The sequence below is a fragment of the Myiozetetes cayanensis genome, unplaced genomic scaffold (genome assembly GCF_022539395.1).
Source record: "Myiozetetes cayanensis isolate MyiCay16 unplaced genomic scaffold, myiCay2020 scf4, whole genome shotgun sequence".
Classification (NCBI taxonomy): domain Eukaryota; kingdom Metazoa; phylum Chordata; class Aves; order Passeriformes; family Tyrannidae; genus Myiozetetes; species Myiozetetes cayanensis.
Genome location: NW_026087631.1, coordinates 27,741,375 through 27,763,768, shown reverse-complemented (window position 1 = coordinate 27,763,768; position 22,394 = coordinate 27,741,375). Strand labels below are relative to the sequence as shown.

General features: G+C 36.0%; 1 protein-coding gene across 5 annotated transcripts in view; it reads right to left on the bottom strand.

Moving 5' to 3' along the window:
* Window positions 1-15,248, bottom strand: part of FER (FER tyrosine kinase) — a 128,507-nt gene extending 113,259 nt beyond the window's left edge. For all 5 annotated transcript variants that reach the window (XR_007630407.1, XM_050328385.1, XM_050328386.1 and 2 more), the window contains exons 1-4: window positions 15,138-15,248; window positions 11,577-11,835; window positions 7,758-7,931; window positions 5,317-5,416 (exon numbers count right to left, since the gene is read on the bottom strand). Coding sequence is in view for 4 of the 5 variants with exons in the window: in XM_050328385.1 (XP_050184342.1) it covers window positions 5,317-5,416; window positions 7,758-7,931; window positions 11,577-11,783 (481 nt within the window). In the remaining variant the exon portion in view is untranslated. The remainder of the gene's footprint in view (window positions 1-5,316; window positions 5,417-7,757; window positions 7,932-11,576; window positions 11,836-15,137) is intronic.
* Between the last annotated feature and the right edge of the window lie 7,146 nt (window positions 15,249-22,394).

Genomic DNA, 22,394 nt, shown 5'->3' with positions numbered 1-22,394 from the left:
CACAATGATTGAAAGACAGGATCTTCACATTCAATCTTAAAAGTCTTTTCCCCCTTTATGTCTTGCAAGAGGCTTCCACGAATATGTTTCTTTAACAAATAAAATCACCCACTCCCTCCTCCATTCAACTTATTTCTGAGAAGAGCATAACAAGTTTTTCCCTTATTTAACAAAATAATTACTTCAAATAACAAATAGTTTTCTAATGGGAAAAAAAAGCTATATATATATTCTTAAAGAGTTCAAATTTACAGACTACCAGATCTAAACTTCCAAGTTAAGAATCAGTTCAGCAAAGTTATCCACTTAATGTTAGGATAAATAAAAAACATAGCATAAAAATAGCAAAAATGAATGTGCAATCTTTTCAATTGTTGTCAGATGTTTCAGCTACTAAGCACCTCTAGTAAATTCTCTCAGAACTATGAATGCTGGTCTGTGAGGACTGAGGCAAGCACATCCTGGGGCTGCATGTCCATGTTAGTGGAAACAGTGTGCCCAAGCTGGTCTCACACTCCATGAGAAGTCATCAAGATCTCTTTGCAGTCCCCAGGGTTTCCTGCTCTAGAAGCTTTATTTTACACAGAGAAAACCACTCTACCTCTCCCAAGTATCAGTAGAATATGAGTTCAAACATTTACAGTAGAGCATTAATTTGAAATCCATGCAGTCTGCTGACCTCCGTGAATAAGACAGACCAGTTCAGCCAGTGTTACTTGTTTTGTCTTAACAATGTAAGAGTTTCAGTCAAAACTAAGCTAAAAAAATATCCCCCAAGGACTTTCTCTCATCACAGAAATAGGTACAGGTGCTGAAAACATAGCTGTATAATAACAATTTTACAGTTATCACAGAATGAATGCACCAACCACCTAATAAGTATTTTCTGGCCACTCGGTTATTACAAAGAATAGGAGAACAATAATTTGATTTTTTTCAACAGCTTCCTTATTTATAATAGATGTAGCTTATGCTGGTGTGCAACTTCAGTAGGTACTACAGAAGCCACATCAATTCCGAAGTATTAAATCACAGGAGTTGCAGGGACCGGAAAATATTCTTCCAACAGATGCAGTGTTGTATAATGTGCTTGGTGTACTGCTAATATTTCTGCTCTCCTCTAAATCACAGTGTTGTCAGGGAACACAAGCCTAGGGAAGTCGTGTATAATATATTGTATGCTGCTGTAGCAGCATAAAATGAAATTATGATATTAAATACAATAGAATCAATACATTCTTCTTTTACTATTTACTTCAGATCCATTATGTCACACAAGAGTGTTGCAACATAGTTTCTACATTCAATCAGTAATGAACTAGTAATAAGAATACAATAAACACCTGTAACAAATATATCTACATGAAAACTGTAATTTTTCCTAAAGATTATGTTGTATTAAAATTCAGTATGAACTTCGCAAAGCTATCCTGGTTCTATACCAACTTGCAATATTAATTGCTATAGCAGCAACTGTTTCACATTTAAACATCTAACACCAAAATCAGCTACAAAAATAGATGCTAAGTTTTAAAAAATAATGCTTCTCAATTTTTTTAAAGTACATAAGGGAGTAAATTACTGTTTATTATTTCATGTAAATATCATTTCCTTATTTATATAGCAGTAAGTAGTGTTTAATAAAAAAAAACAGGGACAAAAACATTTGAAAGCCCCACAGACACCCCCTGAACTATACTCAATAGAGACACACAATTCTGCAGAAACAAAAATAATTGCAAACAGCTAACTTAACTGGAAGCAGCTACTGATCCACTGAAACACGATTCAAACTGTAACGGCAGATCACACTTGACATTAGCAGTTTTCCTACAGTCTCCATTTTGTATTCTTAGCACATTACTTATGAAACTATTTCAGAAGCCTTGTGACTTCTTTAGCCAAACAATGCCTTTTCCGTTTGGCACAAAGTTTGGCTCGATTTGTTTTTCTGCAGCAGCAACATCAACATGCCATATTCTAATTACCCTGTTACTCAGCATCGCCGATTAGCACAGCATTGAAAACTCAGACTTGTATACACTTTAAGAGTGGTGTTTTGGACCAAACATTGTACAATGTTTACATCATTTTATTTTCTCAGCATCACAGACCCAAAAGATTTCACAAGGCTGTCCATTTCATTATAGAAAAACAATATAATAAGTTTTTATCCTATATTTTGCTCCAATGACCCCTGCATGCCCTACGACTCCACATGCCCTAATATCCCACTTCTGTAAAGGAACATGCTCTGCGCATTCCCCATACATACTCTGTCAGGGTTTTAAACAAAGCTCTCTAAACCAGAAGAGACTACTGTAATCAATTTGTCCATAGAGTTCCAAAAACTGAAGTATGCCTCATTAAAGAGGCACTGAACTAGTTCAGCTTGTTGACTTCATCCCCTCCCAGCCTGTTCTTACCACACATGAAAAAAACATAAGAATGAAGGACCAGGGAAAAAAAACAAAACCCTATCAACCAAATGAGTAACACCAACCAGACTGCCCGACACCTGAAGTTTCCATGCCCAAGAAAAACCAACCAGACTGCATTTGTGATTGCCATGGTAATCACTGGTCCAGAAAGGAGCGGCTACGTGTGACTGAATGGGGTAAGGGCTAGAACAAACAAGATAAATCAGTCACTTCTGATATGGACAGCATGCACTGGTGCCCACAACAAGACAGTGCATTCCAGCCTAAGGTGCAGTGGCAGCCAAGGCTCAGTGGTGCACTCTCTGCAACACAACTGTCCCACTGCTTCCTTTAGTACACAAGCAGAAGCAGTGCTAGAGAGGGTTCCCTAGAGCAGCTTCTGAGCCAGAACTTCAGACACTTTGATCTTTCTACAGACTGGGAGAGCACAAAATCTTCCATAATGAAGTTCCTGCATCCTTCAGAAAGCAGTTCCCTTTTCCTCATTAAAAAACTATCGAAAAATTCCCACCAGCTGCCTCACCCATTGCATTAACACAAATAAATCCTGTAACCAACCAGTATCCTACTTCAATCCTTAACACTTATTACTCTTTCCAATGGTTCTCTTATAAGGCTTTCAGTAAAAAGTGAAAACACCTGTAACCCTGCTTTAGGGTGTCAACACATTAATTCAAAGTGATTGTTCACCCAGCTGGTAGAAAGTATAACACAGAGAAATTCAAGTTTGCCTGAGAATATTTTGTGACTGTAGAAATCATAACATCACTTTCCACTGAATAAACTTTGCCAGTCTTTACCCTTTTCAGTTCATATCCTCCACCGCATATGTTTAGCCCAGAATTCAATATCACTTTTAAAAACTCAGCTAGAAAACAGGGAAGAATTCTCTTCACAAGGTGAAAAACCACTTGTACCTCTTTCACTAGCAGCTCTAGTAAACTCACTCTCTTGCTAGAAAATGGTTTTGCTATTCCAAAAAAAATCAGAAAAAAACTCACTATATTTCAAAATCACTAAACTTGCAAAGCAGAGACACTTCTCAGTCATTACTTTGTGTGACTTTCATTCTTCTCCTGAGCACCAGCTCACACAGGTGCTGCATGAATTCACATGCACAACCCCAGGTGCAAAGATAAAGCTGTATGTTCTAAGGAGTAGTTGTCCCCTCAGCTACAGACAGGCAAGGCCAGTCACTGCCTTAGAGAGCTGGTTTGCCAGAGGAACAGACTATGCTGAGAACAGCATTTTACACAAGTGGACCTGGACTAATTATTTAACACATTTCTTGCAAGAGCTGGTGTCCGAAGACTTTAAGGTTTTTTTTTTAACAAAATGTTTTTCAGCTTATTTTCAATACTTGGTTATGCCCTCGCACTCTTCTGGTAAACAGTGCTCCTTTCCTTGTTTCCACTAATTCTTGAAATCCTGAAAAATTGAACCAGTTTGTATATTAACAAAAGTAATATTTCTTAATAGTACATAATTTGAATACTCCTTACTGAATAAAAAATAGCCTGAAAAAATGAAGCATTACAATTTTAGGACTTCCTTAACTTTTCACTTCACAAACCAGTCTGACAACTTAAGAGCTCAGAAATGCTATGAAAACACCAGGACTTAAAAAAAAAATTCCAGCAGCTCAGCTGACCTGAAGCTGACACACAAACTGTAGTAGTTTATCAACTACACAAGTATCTGTAAACAGGAACATAGCCTGGGATTTAACAGGACAGAACCAATTCCGCAACTTTTGGGACAAAAACCTGCAATATTTTTATGGATGTCAGCGTTTGTCAAAACAGATTTAAACTAAAATTTTAGGAAAAGTGAAATTAGGTATGGATTGTAACAAGACAAACATTAAACGGAAGCCTGAAAGAGAAGGTCAAAGAAAACCATAGGACATAAGTGTCTTAAAAATAGTTTACGTTTCTCTCTATCTAAAGAAACATTAATTCAGTTAATCAAAACCACATCAAAACATCACAGTTGCTGACAGCCAAAACACTCTTTTATTTCAATGGGAAAGTCTGGTGCTTCAGGAATGGGGAATGACTAGACTTGTAACAGGAAGACAGGATAAGACAGGATAAAAATAACATACAAATATCAGTGCACCCTGTTATATTTTCCATGTTACTTACTACATAGTGCCATGTTAAGTAGTTACTTGGGGATAAAACAAGGAACAAAATTAAAGTTACATGTAGAAGACAGGGAACTAGATGAAATGAACAGCTGAATATGCCTTTACATCTTTAAGTGAATATGCATATCAGCAAAGGAAAAAAAAAAAGAAGCTGAACAGTGCTTAAAATAACTTCTCTTATCCCCTGATGTTCTGTCATTATGTTCACATATCAGCCACCACTCCAAATTTTAGACAAATTTGGAAAGAAAGAGTCTTTCTCTCCACACTGATGGTTACTATAATTACACTACAACAGAACCAAGGACATTAACTGTTATTTAGGCAGTCATACAAAAACTTAAAGATGGATCTTGGAAATACACTGCCATTCAATTAATTTTCACTAAAGAAAGGGAAAAAAATCTTAGAAGGACACATAATATTTCAATACATAATGGAACAAAGGCCCTGGTTTATCTAATTATTCAAGCACACTTCAACAGAAACCAAAATCCATGCAGATTGGACACATCATTCCCTAAAAAAAAAAAATCTCTGCGTGCAAACGACTTATTTTCCTCTTTTACATGAGGCTGACAAAGGTCTGATCTGTTACACTGACAAGAACTGATTGTAATCAAGTTACTCCAAATAAAAATAACACCCTGTTACATTGTACGAGGTTTAGCAGGTTCAAAAAATGAATAGACAAAAAATAGACAAAATTAACTCAAGTCATACCTTTAGCCACAGCTTCTTTATACTTTTCTTTGGCAGAATTTACTTCTTTTATTAGTTGTCTATAGCTAGATTTTAGTTTCTCTAGTTCTGTCTTTGTGACCTTTAAGAAAACAGAAATATAAAAAACATTAAAAATACTTATTCTTAGCATATAAAAGAACTCTCAACATTAGTGAAGGAGAATTAACAGGATTTATTAGCCAAAATAAGGATGCTACCACTTTCCACTGGCTTGAGATAACCTTAACAGGATATTACATGGTGCAAGTTACATATTGCAATTACATGGTGAAAAATCAAAATCAATAAATGCATGGAATTAAATAAGAGGCCTGAAACAGAGATCTTCATCTACATCAGAGTAATTAAAAATATGTTTAGGAAACCCAGTTAATCATAAACAGTATTCCATTTCAATTACAAAGGAATAAAACATCAAAAAGATGCTTAATAAATCATACTACATGAAAAGATCCTATGCATAGGAAGGATATCCTTTAGAAACTAAAAAAAAGAGCAAAACAGCAGAATTTTTAGATATTACACTTCATACAAAAGGCTGAGGAACAGCAATTACTCATGAACCAATCTATCTATTGTAAAACTTCATTCCTTAAAAAGGAAACCCAAACGAAGGACACAAGTCCTATTACATTTGTATAAAAGACATGGTATTTTACTGTCCTTAAGAACTGTCCCAAAAGGATTCCTCACTGTAGAGATGTCTAGAAAAAGAAAGGATGACACACATGAATTTCAACTAACCACTATTTTTTGCCAGCATATCCTAAACATAGGAACTACACAGACACTGATGTTCACAAAGTTTGGACACTGTCCTGGGAAGTAGTAAGCATTTTACTTCTGCGCATAACAAAAGCAAAAATAGTACCACAGAACATATCAAGTATTTTGCATTTCATGGAATCAGTCCATAAGTGCTCATGGTACACAAAACCTTTCAATAAACAATGTCAGCTAACAATGGGAGAACGTATCACATCTAACCAGAACGCTATTCAGATGTTTCTTGGGAAAATCAGGAATGGAAAAATAAAACCAAACCCAAAAAAACTCAAACTCAAAAAACAACACAAACTTATTCATCAGGATCCAAAATATTTTCATGGCTATGAAGCCTAGAATTACATAAAATCACTATGGTTTGTAATTAAACATTTGGTGAGTGCTCAATAAGCACTATATTGTTTGGAAAAGCCTTATTTTAAAAGACAGTTATTATTAGAGACTTCATTAAAGTTTAATCTCTTAACAGAAAACAAAACATTTTGCATAGTCTCTTTTAAAAGTATACCAGAGTTTACAACAGTCTTACTCCATCCAGCCTCTCTTTCTTATATTTCTTTTTCTATTTCTGCAATTCTCTATAACTTCTATTATTTCTAATGTGTTCTACCAGTTTTTCCCTCCTCTTCCATCCTGACTACTTTCAGATCCACCAATCCATAAGAAGCAGTGAGGGATTATTTGGCTTGGAAACTTTATCAGATAATGCAGCCTACTGACCACGCATCAAAAGAGATACAGTCCCCACAGTCAGTACCTGGGGAAGATGTCAAAATTCTAGCATATTATGGAAGTAGTCTTATTAGAGCATACGTATTTGACTTAATACATGTTTAGTTTAAACATAGGTTTCATTTCTTCTCATAAATGGACCAAGAATCTTATACTCATCAGTCCATGTCAGTTGTTCTGTATTACTCACATTACATTCTAATAACGCTACTCCAAAGCCCAAATTCTCTGCTGGAAGAAAGAAGAAACAGTGCTTTTCCTTCTCTCTGTAGACCTTACAGATTATCAATCTGATTTTTGATGTTTGCAGCTAAACTTCCCCCAGAACATCTGAATGAAACTGTGATTTCTGTCAGCTTTACTGACTAGATACGGTGCTTTCAACATAAGCAGGAAAACTGACAAGCCATGGAAAAGACCCTGAAGAGCTTCATCAGCAGCCTCAATATTTGGCTTATACTTGATTTATAGTTTAGAATAGGGTCTAGAATCCTGTCACCAACCAAAACAGTCTGGACTGTCAAGAGCACTCATTAACCAAAGTTCACAGTGCCCTGGTTCCAGGAATGTCAATAGTGGAATGAGAAAAAGAAGAGAGATGGAATAGAGAAGTATCACAGAGAATAATCCTCTACGGGAACAGGAGCATTTCCAGTGTTATCTGTCCACAGAAATTCATATAGAAAAAATCTCTGCCTTGTGAGCAGGTAGGAGAGAAAAACTGTGTAAAGAAATTACTAAAGTTTAAACCAAGCATTCTACATATCAGACATTACTACTTTTACCATAGCACAAACAAAACAAAACAAACAAACAAACAAAAACCTAAAAAAATCCACTCTCGATATATCACTTTTTAAACATACATAAACCATTTTATAAAACACAGCTGAATAAAATACCTTGTACATCTCTGCTTCAATTTGTTGGTGAACACCCACGAAACTCTTCTTAACTTGCTGCTTATCTTTGATCATCATTGTAAGCCTATGCAAAGGCCCAGAATTAAGATCCTCTGCGTGTGTCTTCATTATTTTGCTCAGCTGTTCTGTTTGCTGTACCACGAGCAACCAAGACTATTAAAAAAAGACAGAACAGAACAGCACTTACTTATTTCAACTTACAATTAATCAAACAATTAACAGGAACTGTGGGAAAAGATACATCACTTTTTAAAACAATTTGGAAAGAAAATCTTAAACTTATCCAAATGCATTTTAGATCCTCCTGCAAAATCTTACCTCAAACTTACTCATAAAATCATAAAAAAGCAGTAGGGACAAAAATACAATACTGTATGCTCACCCTTCAGTCCTAGTACTTCTGAAAACCAAAGAAAGCATTACAGCCTTTTTCTTTAAATACATTCCTGACACCCCTGACAACCATGTTCCCATGTTCTTTGTTCTCCGCTTTCCTAGCCACAGTTACTCTGCCCAAGCTGACTTCTCTGCCCTTGTCTAAATACCTCCCAGTAATATGCATTTGAGTGGTTAGGGTTTAAGAGGATACCATCATGTCAGCTGCTTCTTGAAGTTGACAGCATCAGTCAGGCTGCCACTGTCACACACAAGGTGCTAAACAGACACAACACTCATCTGTCACAGCGACCCAACATCTCTCGGTACCCTTACTTTAATAACTTCCTTGGACTCTTTGCCAGTCAGTTTTCAGGCCAGAGTAATGTGCTGTATGTGACTGAATACAGATACACATCTACAGATAACACAAACATGAAATTAAACTTCAGTTCAAATAAAAGTCTAATATACTAGTTTTACTAGCATTTATCTTACCTCTTGCTGAAACAGAAATCAACCTTAAATCAAAACCTTAGAAAATTAATTTGCTTGATAGCTTTGGGGTTTCCTTACATCCCATACATAAACATATATACATAATATTTCCATCTCCACATGACAATGCCGCAACGTAAACTGGATTCCAGAGAACTAAACAAAAGACAACTAACTAACTCCCTTTTATATTGAACCATCTTTAACACTTCCTTTAGCTTGTAAATATCCCACAGACTGGCACAGAGCTATCTAGTGTTGTAAAACGCCACAGCCTAAAGCTTCCCAGCTATGGCTGAAAACTATTTCACCTCTGCATTACACAACACTTTCCAAATGACAGAGGAGCCACACTGCAAAGCTGCAGAGGATAAAAGCATAATTAAACACCTGTCTGAAAGGACTGGGCCTTGTGGTTATAGAAGAGATCACAAAAGTGCTATCCAAGGTGAAAAAGTACTCAGTCCTCCATTTTCTTTACGACTGATTTATTAGAAGAACTGTTTCAATCTACCCTGAAAAATCACAGCAAAAGCGTCTTTTAACAGTACTGAGCTTACAATTCTCCAAATGAGCCTTATTAAGTCAGAAACATAACAAAAACTTCCCTTTCCATTAAAAACTTTCCTGTTCTTTACATCCCTCTTTCCATCAGGAACTGATGAAACCTATGTTTCCGTGAGGAAATATCAGGTAAGCCAGATTTCTGTGCTTTGTATGATTATATTTTACTATTTTAAACTGGGAAAACTAAAAATGAAAATGCTTCAAAAATTGAGATTTTTATGGGAGAGAAAAGCAGCTGGGTGGGGACAGCAGAAAAGGCAAAGCATTTCCTTCCACAAAAAATAACCACAATCCATCAAATGCAATAAAATACAACATTGTTTGGTTTAATGGTATTTTTTAGACATATACACACACAAAAGAGCTGTTGGGACAGCTCGGTATTTGGTTTCGATGCCACATAACACCAAAACTTTAATATACAGGAATTTTAGATCTTAGGAGATATAAGTTACTAGATTTATGCCCCATAATGTTTGCATCATACTTTTATTCTGTAAAATGTCAGGAAGAGAGAAATAGTATCCTGAACCAGTAAAATAAATTAAATTAGAATGAGTAAATTAATCAATAATTCAGACATTTTAACTGGCAAAGCCAGTCAGACAATGTGTCACTACACAACTTTAAAATTTGAGGTGTCAGCGAAATTTTAAGGCAAGCCCACACAGAAGATCTATCAGTAGCATAATTTTGCTGTTATATAGAGATGTAGAAATCAAGGTCAGGGCTTAAGTGAAAAAAGGCACCTCCTTAAGAGAAAAAAAAAAAAAAAAAAAAGAAAGAAAGGAAGAAAAATAATGCTGAACAACTTAAGTGCCTATGTCCAAAACAAAGTTTCAAAATGTGGCACACATGCCTCTTTTCAAGCCAAAAAGAAAATGGCTAAAGTCAGACCTTCAGCTTTTCTAAAATTATTTGCTCATAGGAAGTGCCCATGTCACTAACATGAATTGTCCTAGACTGAGCTCGCTACATGACGGCTAAGTGTTGTTTATCCCTTATAATGCTAAGTACTGTGATGACAATTCTCTTTTACTTTTCCAGCCCTCATCTGCTCTGTTTCATTGCCAAAAAGAATTGCAAGACAGTTTGAGCAGCACTAAGGGCACTAAGAGAGATTCTACTGGGGCAGCAATAGCAAGATGAGTCATATCACCAATAATTCTGTATAAACTTAGGGATTTAACAGAAGAAAGTTTGAAGGCAATGCATGACATCTGCCAGTTTTAGGTTCATGAAAATGCTTTAACATTTATTTACTGAAATCACAACTTTAGTAGCAACATCTGTAACAAACTCTGTAAGAAACATAACTGGCTAACAAGCATTTCAGATACACCATCAAAACACACAGATAGGGAAAAAAAGGCAGTATTTCAACTGACAAGGCAAGAATTATTGTGGGGGAGGGAGGCAACAACAGAATGTTACAGATAAACACTGTGCAGTGCTACTTTTGGGGCAGCTAAAGCAGCCCAGCTGTATCAGCACAGCTTTCAAGTCACACACACTGTCACTTCAATCCAGTATAAATCATCCTGCTGCACAAGGAGCAGTCCTGTTCCTCATGCTATGCCAGTGCTAGCATTCAAGCAGCCACCCCATAAGCCCACTACATAAAAACGGCTTTGTCTAAAATTTAACTTGACCCAAAAAGGGTGTTTTCCTGCAGAAAGAAGATCAGGATTCACGCCAGGCTGAAGGGCCAAGAATTGTGTAAGCCATTAAAACAGAATAGTTTTTTCTCTTGTCAGGAGGGAAGGAAGTCTGCTTCATCAGTACATTTACTGGACTTGCTCTAAATCTGAATATTAGTAATTTAGAGGAGCATTACCTTCATAAAAACTCAACACAGTTATTTCAAATTGGATACAAAATAACTTCACAATTATGAGAAACATCCTGAATCAATGTTTTGTTTTCACAACACATGCTGCACTGCGAATAACAGTTAGAATGCTAGGCTTTGACTTGGTTTCCTGGCATTTTTCTATTTCTGTCCCAAATTCTATATAACGTAAACAATAGTTCCTATTTAACTGTCTTGAAAGAAAAGCTTACTATAGCATACTCGATTTTCAAAACACTAAACAGAGTACCAGGCTCAAGCCAGGTATGTAAAATATTGAATTTAAAAAATCAGGATTGATTCCAGTTCAGTTGTTGTTTTCGAAGCAAGACTAGAGCTCAACTTCTGCATATTCCACTGAGGAACAAAAAGGAGCCCACTTTAAATGGTTTGGCAACATTAACTCTCAAGAACCTGAATGAACAGGAACCCAACTGAAACCAAAACAAACAAACAGCACTGTTATTACCAAGGATATTTCCAAATTCAAAATACTTCAGACTTACCTTGGACACGTTGCTGATATAATCCAATTGACAGGTGCTCTCTTTATCTACTTGATTGCAAAGATTCTGCAAAGTGGAGGCATATTCCTTGTCACTTTTTACTCGCATTACCATAAATTTCTTCACCGTTTCCAGCAGTCGCAGTTCCCAGTCTTGAAGTTTTAATAAAGCATCATGAGAATACTTCAGGTCACCTCCAAACCCCATTTTTTAAGGCACAATATACCACACAGGGGAAAATACAGGCTCTTCACCACATCTGAAAGGAGAACAAGACTGATAAAACCATTTTCAAAAGAAAAACTTCTAGTGAGACAAAGAGCAACTATTAATGTCTAAACCCTGAAGTAACTTAATCATCGGATTAACCACATACATATACCTCCTCAGTATGAGCTGAATGGAGAGTCAGAGCACTGTTTCAAACACCTGTCTATGACTCGAAGAGATTTCAGGCTTAGAACTGTTCTCCAGTTTCCAATTCTGTAAAAAAATACTTTTCTAATTTAAAGTAAAAGGGAAAATATAACAGCCTCTAAGATAGATATTAAAGACCAATCTACACATTTAATCAAATAAGCATAGCTTAGAGTATCTCCAGACAAGAGGTGCCAACTGCACTTTTCCACTCCTGGTGGCCAGAAATATTTTTTCTCCATGTTTACTATCCTAAGAGCACAGAAAATCCAAACAAAACACCAGCTCTCAGGCATTGCATCCGTGGGAAATGGATAACTAGGTAGAAGCTATTTTTCTCGTAAACTCTGTGTTAGCAAATCACTGAACTTGCAAATTCAACCTCACAAAAATCAGAAAATACCTCAAACCAGGTTTCCCACACAACCATATTTTGTTCCCCTAGGTCAGAGTTCTTAAAGTTCACACAATTTTCTCCTAACACAGTCTAGCTTTACTGTATATAAGTGATATAAATCAATAAACAGACAAGATATGCTGCCTTATGAAATCCTGTAGCACAACTGGAGGTCAAAGACACTTGTTAGAGGTGGCTCTGTAACACCTGCATCTGATAAACATGCAGCCACACCATGGAAGACCTGAAACCATACATATGAGTAATTTCCACACTGCAACTCTACCTCTAGACTGCAGTGCAGCCACAACCCATGTACTGCTAATTCACTAATTCCTGCACTTCAGCAATTTCTTGGCTCTTTTGAACAGAGTAGTACTTATTTCTTCACAGGTTTTACATTGATACTTAAATTAGCAGAGTGTTTTGCACTAACATACATTAACAGATTTATCTTCCTAACAGCCCATTGAAGGAAGTAGGATTAATATTCTTATTTTACACCAAGAACTGAGACATACAGACTAATATCAACACTGCAGTAGCTAAAACTGGTATTTACAAGGCTTAGACAGACTTTTCAGAGTGCCTAGCATTTTTAGAGCATATTAGGTATTCAGAAAAAATAAAGATGTTATTTGCCTCAGTTAGCACACAAAAGATTTTGTAAATCAGAACCTTGAGCAACATTAAAGCTCTCACACTGAACATGTAACACAAAGATTCCCAAAGAGATTTTGCAACCATACTGGTAAAATTGAACTAACACCAAAATCTGAACTCAGAAAAGATTTAATGTGGAACTGGTATGAGACATGGTGAGTTTGAGACACAAACATACTTTCTACTCTAATCCTGAAAAGTGTGACAGTGTGAAATATATTCTGGGGAAAAAAAAAACTTTCTCAAAAAAATACGGGAGAATATTTTTATCTTAGAGGAAAAAACAGAGATGGGATTACATTTTAAAGAAGCTGGATGGAGAAGTCATAACCACAGACATCATATGTTAAATTCATATAGAAAAAACTTCAAGAACTGCTTACTCTTCCTATGAAGAGACCTCTTCCACATTTGGTAGACACCCCCAAGGTTTCTCTCTTTTTCCACACGTGAACTGATATGCCAGTGAAATCTCAAACTGAATTCTAGTGCGTTTTGTAAAAGTAACAATATCCCAGTAGCATCACATAAGACAAATGAGTTCTAGGCAATTTAGTTTCTTGTTTTGAAATGTAAGAGAGATATAGATATATACTGCTAAAAAAATTACTGGGCACGTAAATTGGTCAAAAAATAATTGGTAAGCTTAAGAGTCTCACAGTCAGTTCCAAGAAAGACTTACTTTCCTTATAGAGTCACTCTCAAAACAACGAACTAATCACTCACGGGAAGTAAATATTCAATATACATTTAATAACATATTGTGAATGAGCAACCAGATCTCAAACAGTTTTAAATTTAAGGAGAGTTACTGAAGACAGTTTACAACTTGTCTCAATCACCACCACAGTAGCACAGTCAGATTCCAAAGAAAGCAATGTTAACAGTGAGAAACTTCAATGACATTCACATAATCTTTCAATATTGCAACATTCCCCTCAGCAAATAAAGCAAATATTCCAGTGTTAATAGTCTTCCTGGATTCCAGCAACAACTCTGAAGAAAGTAGCTTTCACAGCAAAAACAACATTTAATTTAAAGACTGCAATTTGTTTGTGACACATGAGAGTGGCCACCCTGGGTCAGATCAAAGGTCCTGTGTCTCTGACATTGAAATCAAAGGAGTAGGGAAAAACACAGCCCATACAAAGCAATATTTTCACAGGATGTTATTCTGCCCTTATAACAGCTGGTGCCTTCAGTTACATATTCATATCAACTATATCCAACATGTTAATCTTAAAATAATGGTGGATCCACATGCATCAGTTGGAACTTGTGGTTTCACAGGATCAGTAACAAGGCAGGCAACTAACAAACGACAAACCTAGAAAGCATACCTGGCCCCCACTTAAATTCAGAACAGGAATGCACAGTGGAGACCTGGTTGAATTCACCCTAAGGAGGAACATGGAACAAGCACGGTATCACACTCACTCTTGATACTCTGTTAACTCCTTTGATACAGAATCTGCATGGCCTTCAAATCATACAGAATACAGAATGCCTTATGTTTTGCAAACACTATCTGTAAACATTAAGAATACTCGAAAATCAGAAAAGAGGATTTAGATTCAGGAAACAAATCCTCAAATTCAAGGCTTGAGTCCTGATTCAAAACCAATTTTATAATAGGTTATGAATTTGTTAGACAGTCCATCTTAATTTCTGAATATGAGGCTATGTTCCATTAAAATAATGAAATAAATCATTCTTAGCTCTCCATCAACACCTTAAATAAAAATTAGAGACTTAAACATTTGACATTTTTGTTAGTATAGGATCTATTTCTGGAATGTGAAAGACCATGAAACACAAAACACATGTTCTACCTACCATTTGTTTACACTAAGAACATATTCAGAAGATTATCTATGTATGCATTTGATACAAAATGTATGCAACATGAACTAGCAAAATTCTTGCTTCCACAGACCTGTTGCCAACAATAAACATCCAAAGTGGTAACATAAGTTAGCCTGTTTATTTCAAAACTGACTTTGGAATACTGGTCCACTGAAAGCAAAACAGGCAGCTCATTTTCAGGAAGGCTTTTCTGCAAAGCATAACTTAAGCTCACATACCTTAAAAATTTTCCTCAAAAAATGTTCCTTAGTACAGTTTTCCTATGTCAGCAGCTACTTCCTCTGATTTTCACTTTCTGAAATACACTTCTCTTTTCTTTTCTGGGGACTCTGTGAAAGAAAAACGTAGCAAAATTTTTGATTAGTATTTCAGCATTTTAAAATACATTGCGGAACTTAAACTTAGTAAATTGCTTTGCATTTTCAGATTATTACCATACACCAGATTTCTTTAAAATAAGAGACAGAGTTCAAGAAAAAGAAAAGCAGACTTCTCAAATGACTGCAAGTAGTAGTGTGCTATCACTTCATACACGCAATTTTGAGTGAAGAAATAATCTTGTCTCTACACATGTATGAGAAGTTTGTGGGTTTTTTTAAGTTCTTGGAATTTCTTATGACAGTGTATTGTAGCTGAATTAGATAATTTCATTTATTTCTGAACATCACACCTCATAAAACAAAAAAGATAGCCATTAGCAAGAAAACAAAAGCATGGAAGGCCAAAGTTTGTTATAGGAAAGATAAATTTAGTAGTGGTATTTTCACAAGAGTGACAAAAACAAGTGGCAATGAGAAAGGGCCCAATCAAGACACACAAATTTCTTATATGGCTCTAATTATTCCAATATCTAGAACAGTAAGTGGTCAGGAAGGATGACTATAGGACTGAAATTTCAACTGTAACTCTGGATTGCAATCTAGGTAAAGCAAACTGACAAAATTCTTTGAGGGGTTTATATTAAGAAAAAAGTATTTAAACTATAAAATAAAATAAGAAACAAGTTTTGCATGCAGCTTACAAGTGAAAGGTATAACATATAATCTACATTTGGACCCATGTTAAATATTTCCTCACAATCTCATGCTAGAATGTCCAACTTTAGATGAGACATTCCACAACAGTTTAGCAATGCCCTTGTAAGAAAAGACACATAAAGCAAAACTAAAAGACAGACACAGTGTGCAAGGGTAAGGAAAAGAGAATTATTTTCAATGTTCATTATTTAAAACAAAGCACTGATCACAGACACATTTACAAAATCTTATGAAGGGACAATCTTAGCTCATATTCAAGAAGGTATTATTTAGTATTCCTTTCTGGTTACTTAGTGACATTCTAGAAACAAAGAACTGCCTAATATAAATACAAAACTTCCATTCTCCATGACCAAAAATAGAAAAGACTAAGTGATGCTAACATTCAGTCACTGCAGAAGAACAGCAGCTATGCAAGCACATACAAAAGGAAGGAAAAAAATGCAGGAGGCTATAAGCATTATAAAATTCACATTTTTTAAAAAATAGATAAATCACTTGTTTCAAAGTTACAAAGCCCAAGGAAAGTCTTCGCTGGCAAAAAATTACAAGCAGAAGCAAAACATTAGAGTAAATTTGGCTCCAGTCTTCCCATCACAAATGCAAAACAGGTGGAAACACCACAGTATCACTGGACATGAGTATAAGCCTTAATCCTGGCTCAAATGGGACTCACGAAAGTAGAACACACACTAGCACCAGTACCTGGGCACATTCAGGCTTCAAGCAGACGTTAAAAAATTGCATGTAGCAAAATGAAGTCCTCATGAAAATTCCAGTTATTAAATAAAATAACAAACTGGAGCCATTTAAATAGAGACAAGTTGCATCCTCTGCTCTCTGCACACAGACAGGGAGCACACCTTTTTTTTGTTGGGTTTTTTTTTTAAAGAGCTACTTTATCACACATGACAGAGTGGAGAATTTCATTTGTCAGTACAAAAATAAAATGCAAACCCAGCTTTTCTTAAGAAGTCCAATTACTACTGACTCTTTATCTATGTGCATATTTTCATCTGCATACAGGTCATCAATAGAATTTAAAACTGGTAACACAAGTCCACTACTGGTCTAATTGATAGGCATACACCAGCTAGTACACGGAAGCATAACAAAAGCTTTCCAGTGAACTGCACAGCCATCTGCCAGAGAGCAGTAAAATGCTACAAAATTCCCACTGCTATTTCTAATCTCAAACATAGCAGAATCTGATAGTTATAGACAACTTGCTACACCAATGCAATAATCCACTAGATAATGAAGACAATAAAAAACAGAATTATATGAAGATAAAGGACAAAGCAGAAAATCTAGATGAGCTGTTGTTTTCTGAAATTACTAACAGAACAGTCAAAGCCAATCCCCCACCAGATCCTCTTCACACTGAGGATATATAAGGCATTCTCTCACAATGAAGCATCAGAGGAGCATTTAAAAATACCAATAGTAACAATTCACCAGTAAGATACTATTCAGCGAAAGTGTTAAAGTACCAGCTATTAAATTGCCAAATTATCAATTCTGAAAAACTTAGGCTTAAGGTGACCTAAGTAAAGAGGAATGGAGAGTGGAAAATTTATCAAATCTTTTCAGAGTTGACAAGGCAATTGGTAGAAAAACAACAAAGGCAGTCTGATTTTGATACTGGACAAGGAATCATATTTACGAATCTGCAGATTAAAATGAATGGTGAAAAAAACAACACAGTTTTTGTGGAGGAAAATCATGCTTCACAACTTGAAGAGTCATTCAAAGGAATCAAGGACCCTGTGGAAAAAGACATTGGAAGTGGTAGTGAACAAAAGACTTCTAAGAAGTTTCTGCTGATGTCTCACATAGGAAGCAGTTGGAGAACTGAAGACTTGCTCAGTAAGATTTAAGAGACAAAGATTGACAGGCAAGAGGGTCAGAAGCCTCATGAGAATCTGTGACAAGACTTGGGCTGTTCTTCAGAATAGTCACCTGCCTCTCTGTCATTTAGAAGCATATGTGCTTTATACAAAATTATTACGATCAATCAAAACTGACAGATGATTAAAAAAATTGCAGAACCTCAGGACACTGAGCAATAAGCATAGAAAACAGTAAATGAAGTCACACGTTAATAAAAGTAACATAATACACTGGTACAAGTTATTTAATGCCATTACCAGAAAATGTTCTAGTAGTTTCTAAACACAGACCTTCAAAAACATTCATTCAGTGCTTTGAAGTGGTCAGGTTAGAAACCATCCAGAATATCAGATCCTTTTTTATGACAGGAAGAGAGAACATAACACATTCTTATAGTGTTGATACATTCGTGGTTTTCCATGGTTTTTCAAATTCTCCTACCTCATGAAAAACATAAAGCACCCAAAAAATACAGGTAATATTGATCATGGAGCAACTTCCACACAAAGAAAGTAAAGTGAATTTTTTAGTTCACAAAACAGGTATGATGGGTGTCAGATCAATGTACACAGAAAAAAAAAAAATCATTATAGCACAAAGTGACTTGCTTTGTCAAATGCCCAAAATGTTTTCCAGAAGAACTTAAAAACATCAAATGAAATTTTATGAAGTTGCTCTTTTGTACTTCTTTGCCTAGTGAATAATTAAATTACATAATTCAATGCCTAAAGACAGTTCTTAGACCACAAAACAAACAGGTACAAAAATTATTATAAAAATTCATTAAAAAAGCAGACCTTTGGAACAGCAGAAGTTCCATCTCAAGATGTCTTTAAACTGCAAAAGCAGAACAGGAACTACTACTCTACATTTGTGCCAACAGCCTCTTATCTGACAGGAGCAAGTACTGAGCTATGTGGATTTCACTTGGTCTACGAAAAAAACCACATCCTCAAACAATGACCTCTCACTCTCTTACCCCTGCAGCTGTATGAAGACCACACTTTACCTCAGCAGCTCCGGTAGCCCAGCCACGATCTTGTTAAAAATACATGCAAAAAAGGAGCAGTGAGCGCCATTAAAGAATAGGATTTACAGTTGTCAGTGGGAAAACAAACAAACAAACAAACAAAAACCAAAGCAACCAATAGAAAACAGCTCTCAGATCCTCTAGAATCACAAGGCACGCTTCCTTTTTAGGATATGCAAAGTTTCCATTTACCTGTTGGAATTCTCTCCACATGAGTAAATGGTAGTAGGATGTGATGGAAGTAAGTCACTAAGAATCCTGTATAAGGCTTATTATAATCTAAGGACAACATCTAATTCTTTCACCTTCCACCAAAGAACCAAATATCTTGTCAGACTACCTGATTTAGTATTCCTTTGCCATGAGCATTAGGAAAAACTTTCTCCATGATCAGATCTCACCTTCCCTTCCTCATAACTGAGGTACGGAGAGAAGAGACTAGCCATTTCTCTGCAACCTAAATATGCTAACTTTTTTGACTAAGCAATTCTGATTTTTTCAATCTTGTAATATTTTTTAGACCACTGCTATCTTTCAATTGGTCCCAATCTCAGAGTTCACAAGCTAAACCAGTGGGATACTGTAGAACTCTGAGAAGAGAAATTCCTTCATACTGCTTTTGAGTTCCTTACCTTAAATGCAACAACATGACACTGTATCCTTCTTTCTTTAGTCAGCAAAAATTACAGGTCCTTTTCCACAGATCCGCACCTTTCCCTGTTTCCTCCTTCACCTCATATTCATGCAGTCAGGCCAACAGACAGTGAGTTTTCATGCTCACTGACACCTGCTTTGTTTCAGATGACATCTCCCAATTGCCAAGATTATTCTAAACAGTAATCTCATTCTCCTCCACACCTGCAGCTCTTTGCTTCTCCCCTGCTAAGTTTCTCAGCACGCTCTTTATCATCTCAGGCCTCTTGTAAAACAAATGTGCGAAGGGAAATGCTGACAACTGGCAGTGAACCATGCAGTAAGCAATTTTTAGGTGCAAATTTTTGAGCAAAACTCAACTAGTTTTGCTTCCACTCTGTAGAAGTTTTTACCTCACAGACATAGGTAAGGATCAAGACTGAATCTCACCAAACATAAGAGTACAAGAAGGTGAAGGCAGACACAGTTTAGGAACAGAAGAGCCAGGTTAGCTGCCAGTAGACAGACCTTGCCACCACAACTTGGGACTCAGAGCTGTTGTCTTATTAACTCTGAAAAAGATGATGCTGCATATAAAGTAAGTCATACACATGCCCTTTGCTTTCAAAGCACAAATGCACCCAGCTTCCTACTACCTTTCATGTGCTTATAAGTAAAAAGAGCTTTCCTTCCTTTATTTTTTCAAGAATTGAACTTTCCTTACTTAAGTTCCAGGATGCAAAGAAAGCCAAAGAAAAGCACAGCCTCAATACAGAGTTCCTGACCAATGAATGTTCACTGAACTCTCAATTCCGCAGTGTTGTAACATTTATGTCCACACTAGATCTTAATAAAAACATGTATAAGGCTGATTAAAATTATTCTCATGTGAAAGACACTGTACACCAGTAACTGCAACCCTGTTACCAAATTCTAACAGCTAAAGAACAGGACTGTTCTAGAATTACAAAGAAACATATAATGCTAAAATATCCAAAACCTGGCCACAAATTGAAAATAAAATAAAATAACACATCAGTGACTCAAGCTTGCTTAAAATGTGTATTATACAGTGTATTAGAGCAAAAGACAATCAAAGTATTGCATTTTCAAGGCAGTATTGCACTGTCTTAGATTAATAGTAAAGGTGGAAGCAAATTCTAGGAAAAGTGGTGGCAAGAGTCAACAATGAAATTAAAAAGTACTTGTGTTGACTAATGAGTTACTCTATTAATAGTTGACTTATTTATTTGCTGATTTTTTTCATTTAACAAGATGTCAACCTCTCCAGTTTGAAAGTGGGAAGCAATCTTCCTTATTTGCCCCAAACCTCTTAGGAAATACTTCATATGTTGATATCCTTCTGTCTTGAGATAAATACACGGCAAGTCAGAACGAATACACACACAAAATCCATGTGCAAACCTCAATCCCAAGGCCACATACATAAGCATCTCTTCAGGGAAAACAGAAGGAGGGAAGAATTCTCATACAGTTCTGAGAGTCTCTCATCATGACAAAGCAACTCCTAAAACTCCTCCCTGGAAAGATTTCAGATCCCAAAACTCATCTAGCTGCTGCCATTACACATTTCAACTTAGCAATCAAGAATACTATTAGGCGCTTCTTCCAGAAGCACTGTATTAGCTCTCAGGATTTAAGGACAGCCACAGAAAAAGATAAATCCACAAGACGTGAAATACTTTTACGAGTCTAGAGGCAGTTTAATTTCTTCTTATGGCCCAACATTAGACAGAATTTCTCACTTCAGACAAAGCAATTAGATAACAAATCTGCCATTAGTCTGTAATACTTGACAATACTAGTCTCCTCAAGAGAAGTATAATCTAGTTTCAAGTATTTATTGTTCTTTGAAAATAAATTCAAGGAGCAATCAGGATGTTTCCTCTTCTCTCCTCCTTCATTAAACTAATTACATCCTTCTGGTTCATTAAACCCTCTGCTTAGTTAACTCACTGTTCATTCAGTCTTCTCGAGGTCACTTATTTCCTTGGCACCATTGTATCACACTTAATGTAGTTTGATTACACAGCATTTTGCACAGAAAACTTGGTCACAAGGAACACAGGTCCATGAGAGAATCCTGTTCCTTCCCAACAACTGATATTCCAGGCTGTTACACTGTAGGAAATATAACATATAGTGTCGTTCAGTGGCAGGTGTTGCCTCAAGCTTTTGTTTGCTGTTCCTGAACTGAATGACTTTTCCTTCCAATGCTTCATGTTCTAGAAAATACTGTGATAACTCTGTCATATGGAATAGTTACTCTCACTTTAAGGCTGAGTCACTAGAAAGGCAGATAACTGAACTATGCATTTGTATCTTCTTAAAGAAGATACACACTTTAGGTGTGCAGTAAATTTGAATATGAATATATTCTACCAATATATACCATGCTACTTTTTTAAGATACACGAAGAAACCTACCCTATGGTTTTTAGATCCAGACAGTTTTGTTATGGTATCATCAGCCTTCCCATTTATAGAGAACACTCCTGAAGTATATTATTCTCATTTGAAATAATATATGGATCAAGCTGTAATTAATAGATGTTATAAAAAACAGTTAAAAGTTGTGCACGTTTCATCTTTCAAGTATCTGGACAAGCGATACTGAAGTGCACAGGTGCACAAAAAATGCATGCTTGGACTCCTCAGATGGAAATTTATTTGCATACATAAGAGTCAGGCTACCTGATCTTTATTGAAATAGATTATTATTTTATCCCCTGTCTTTCATTCTGTATCTCAAAATTATTCTTTCCAGAAATTATACCAAGAAGCCAACAGTTCATTTAAAAGGACAATGTCCTTCATAATATTAACACCATTCCTGGGTATTCTTCAGAAACAAAAAAGTT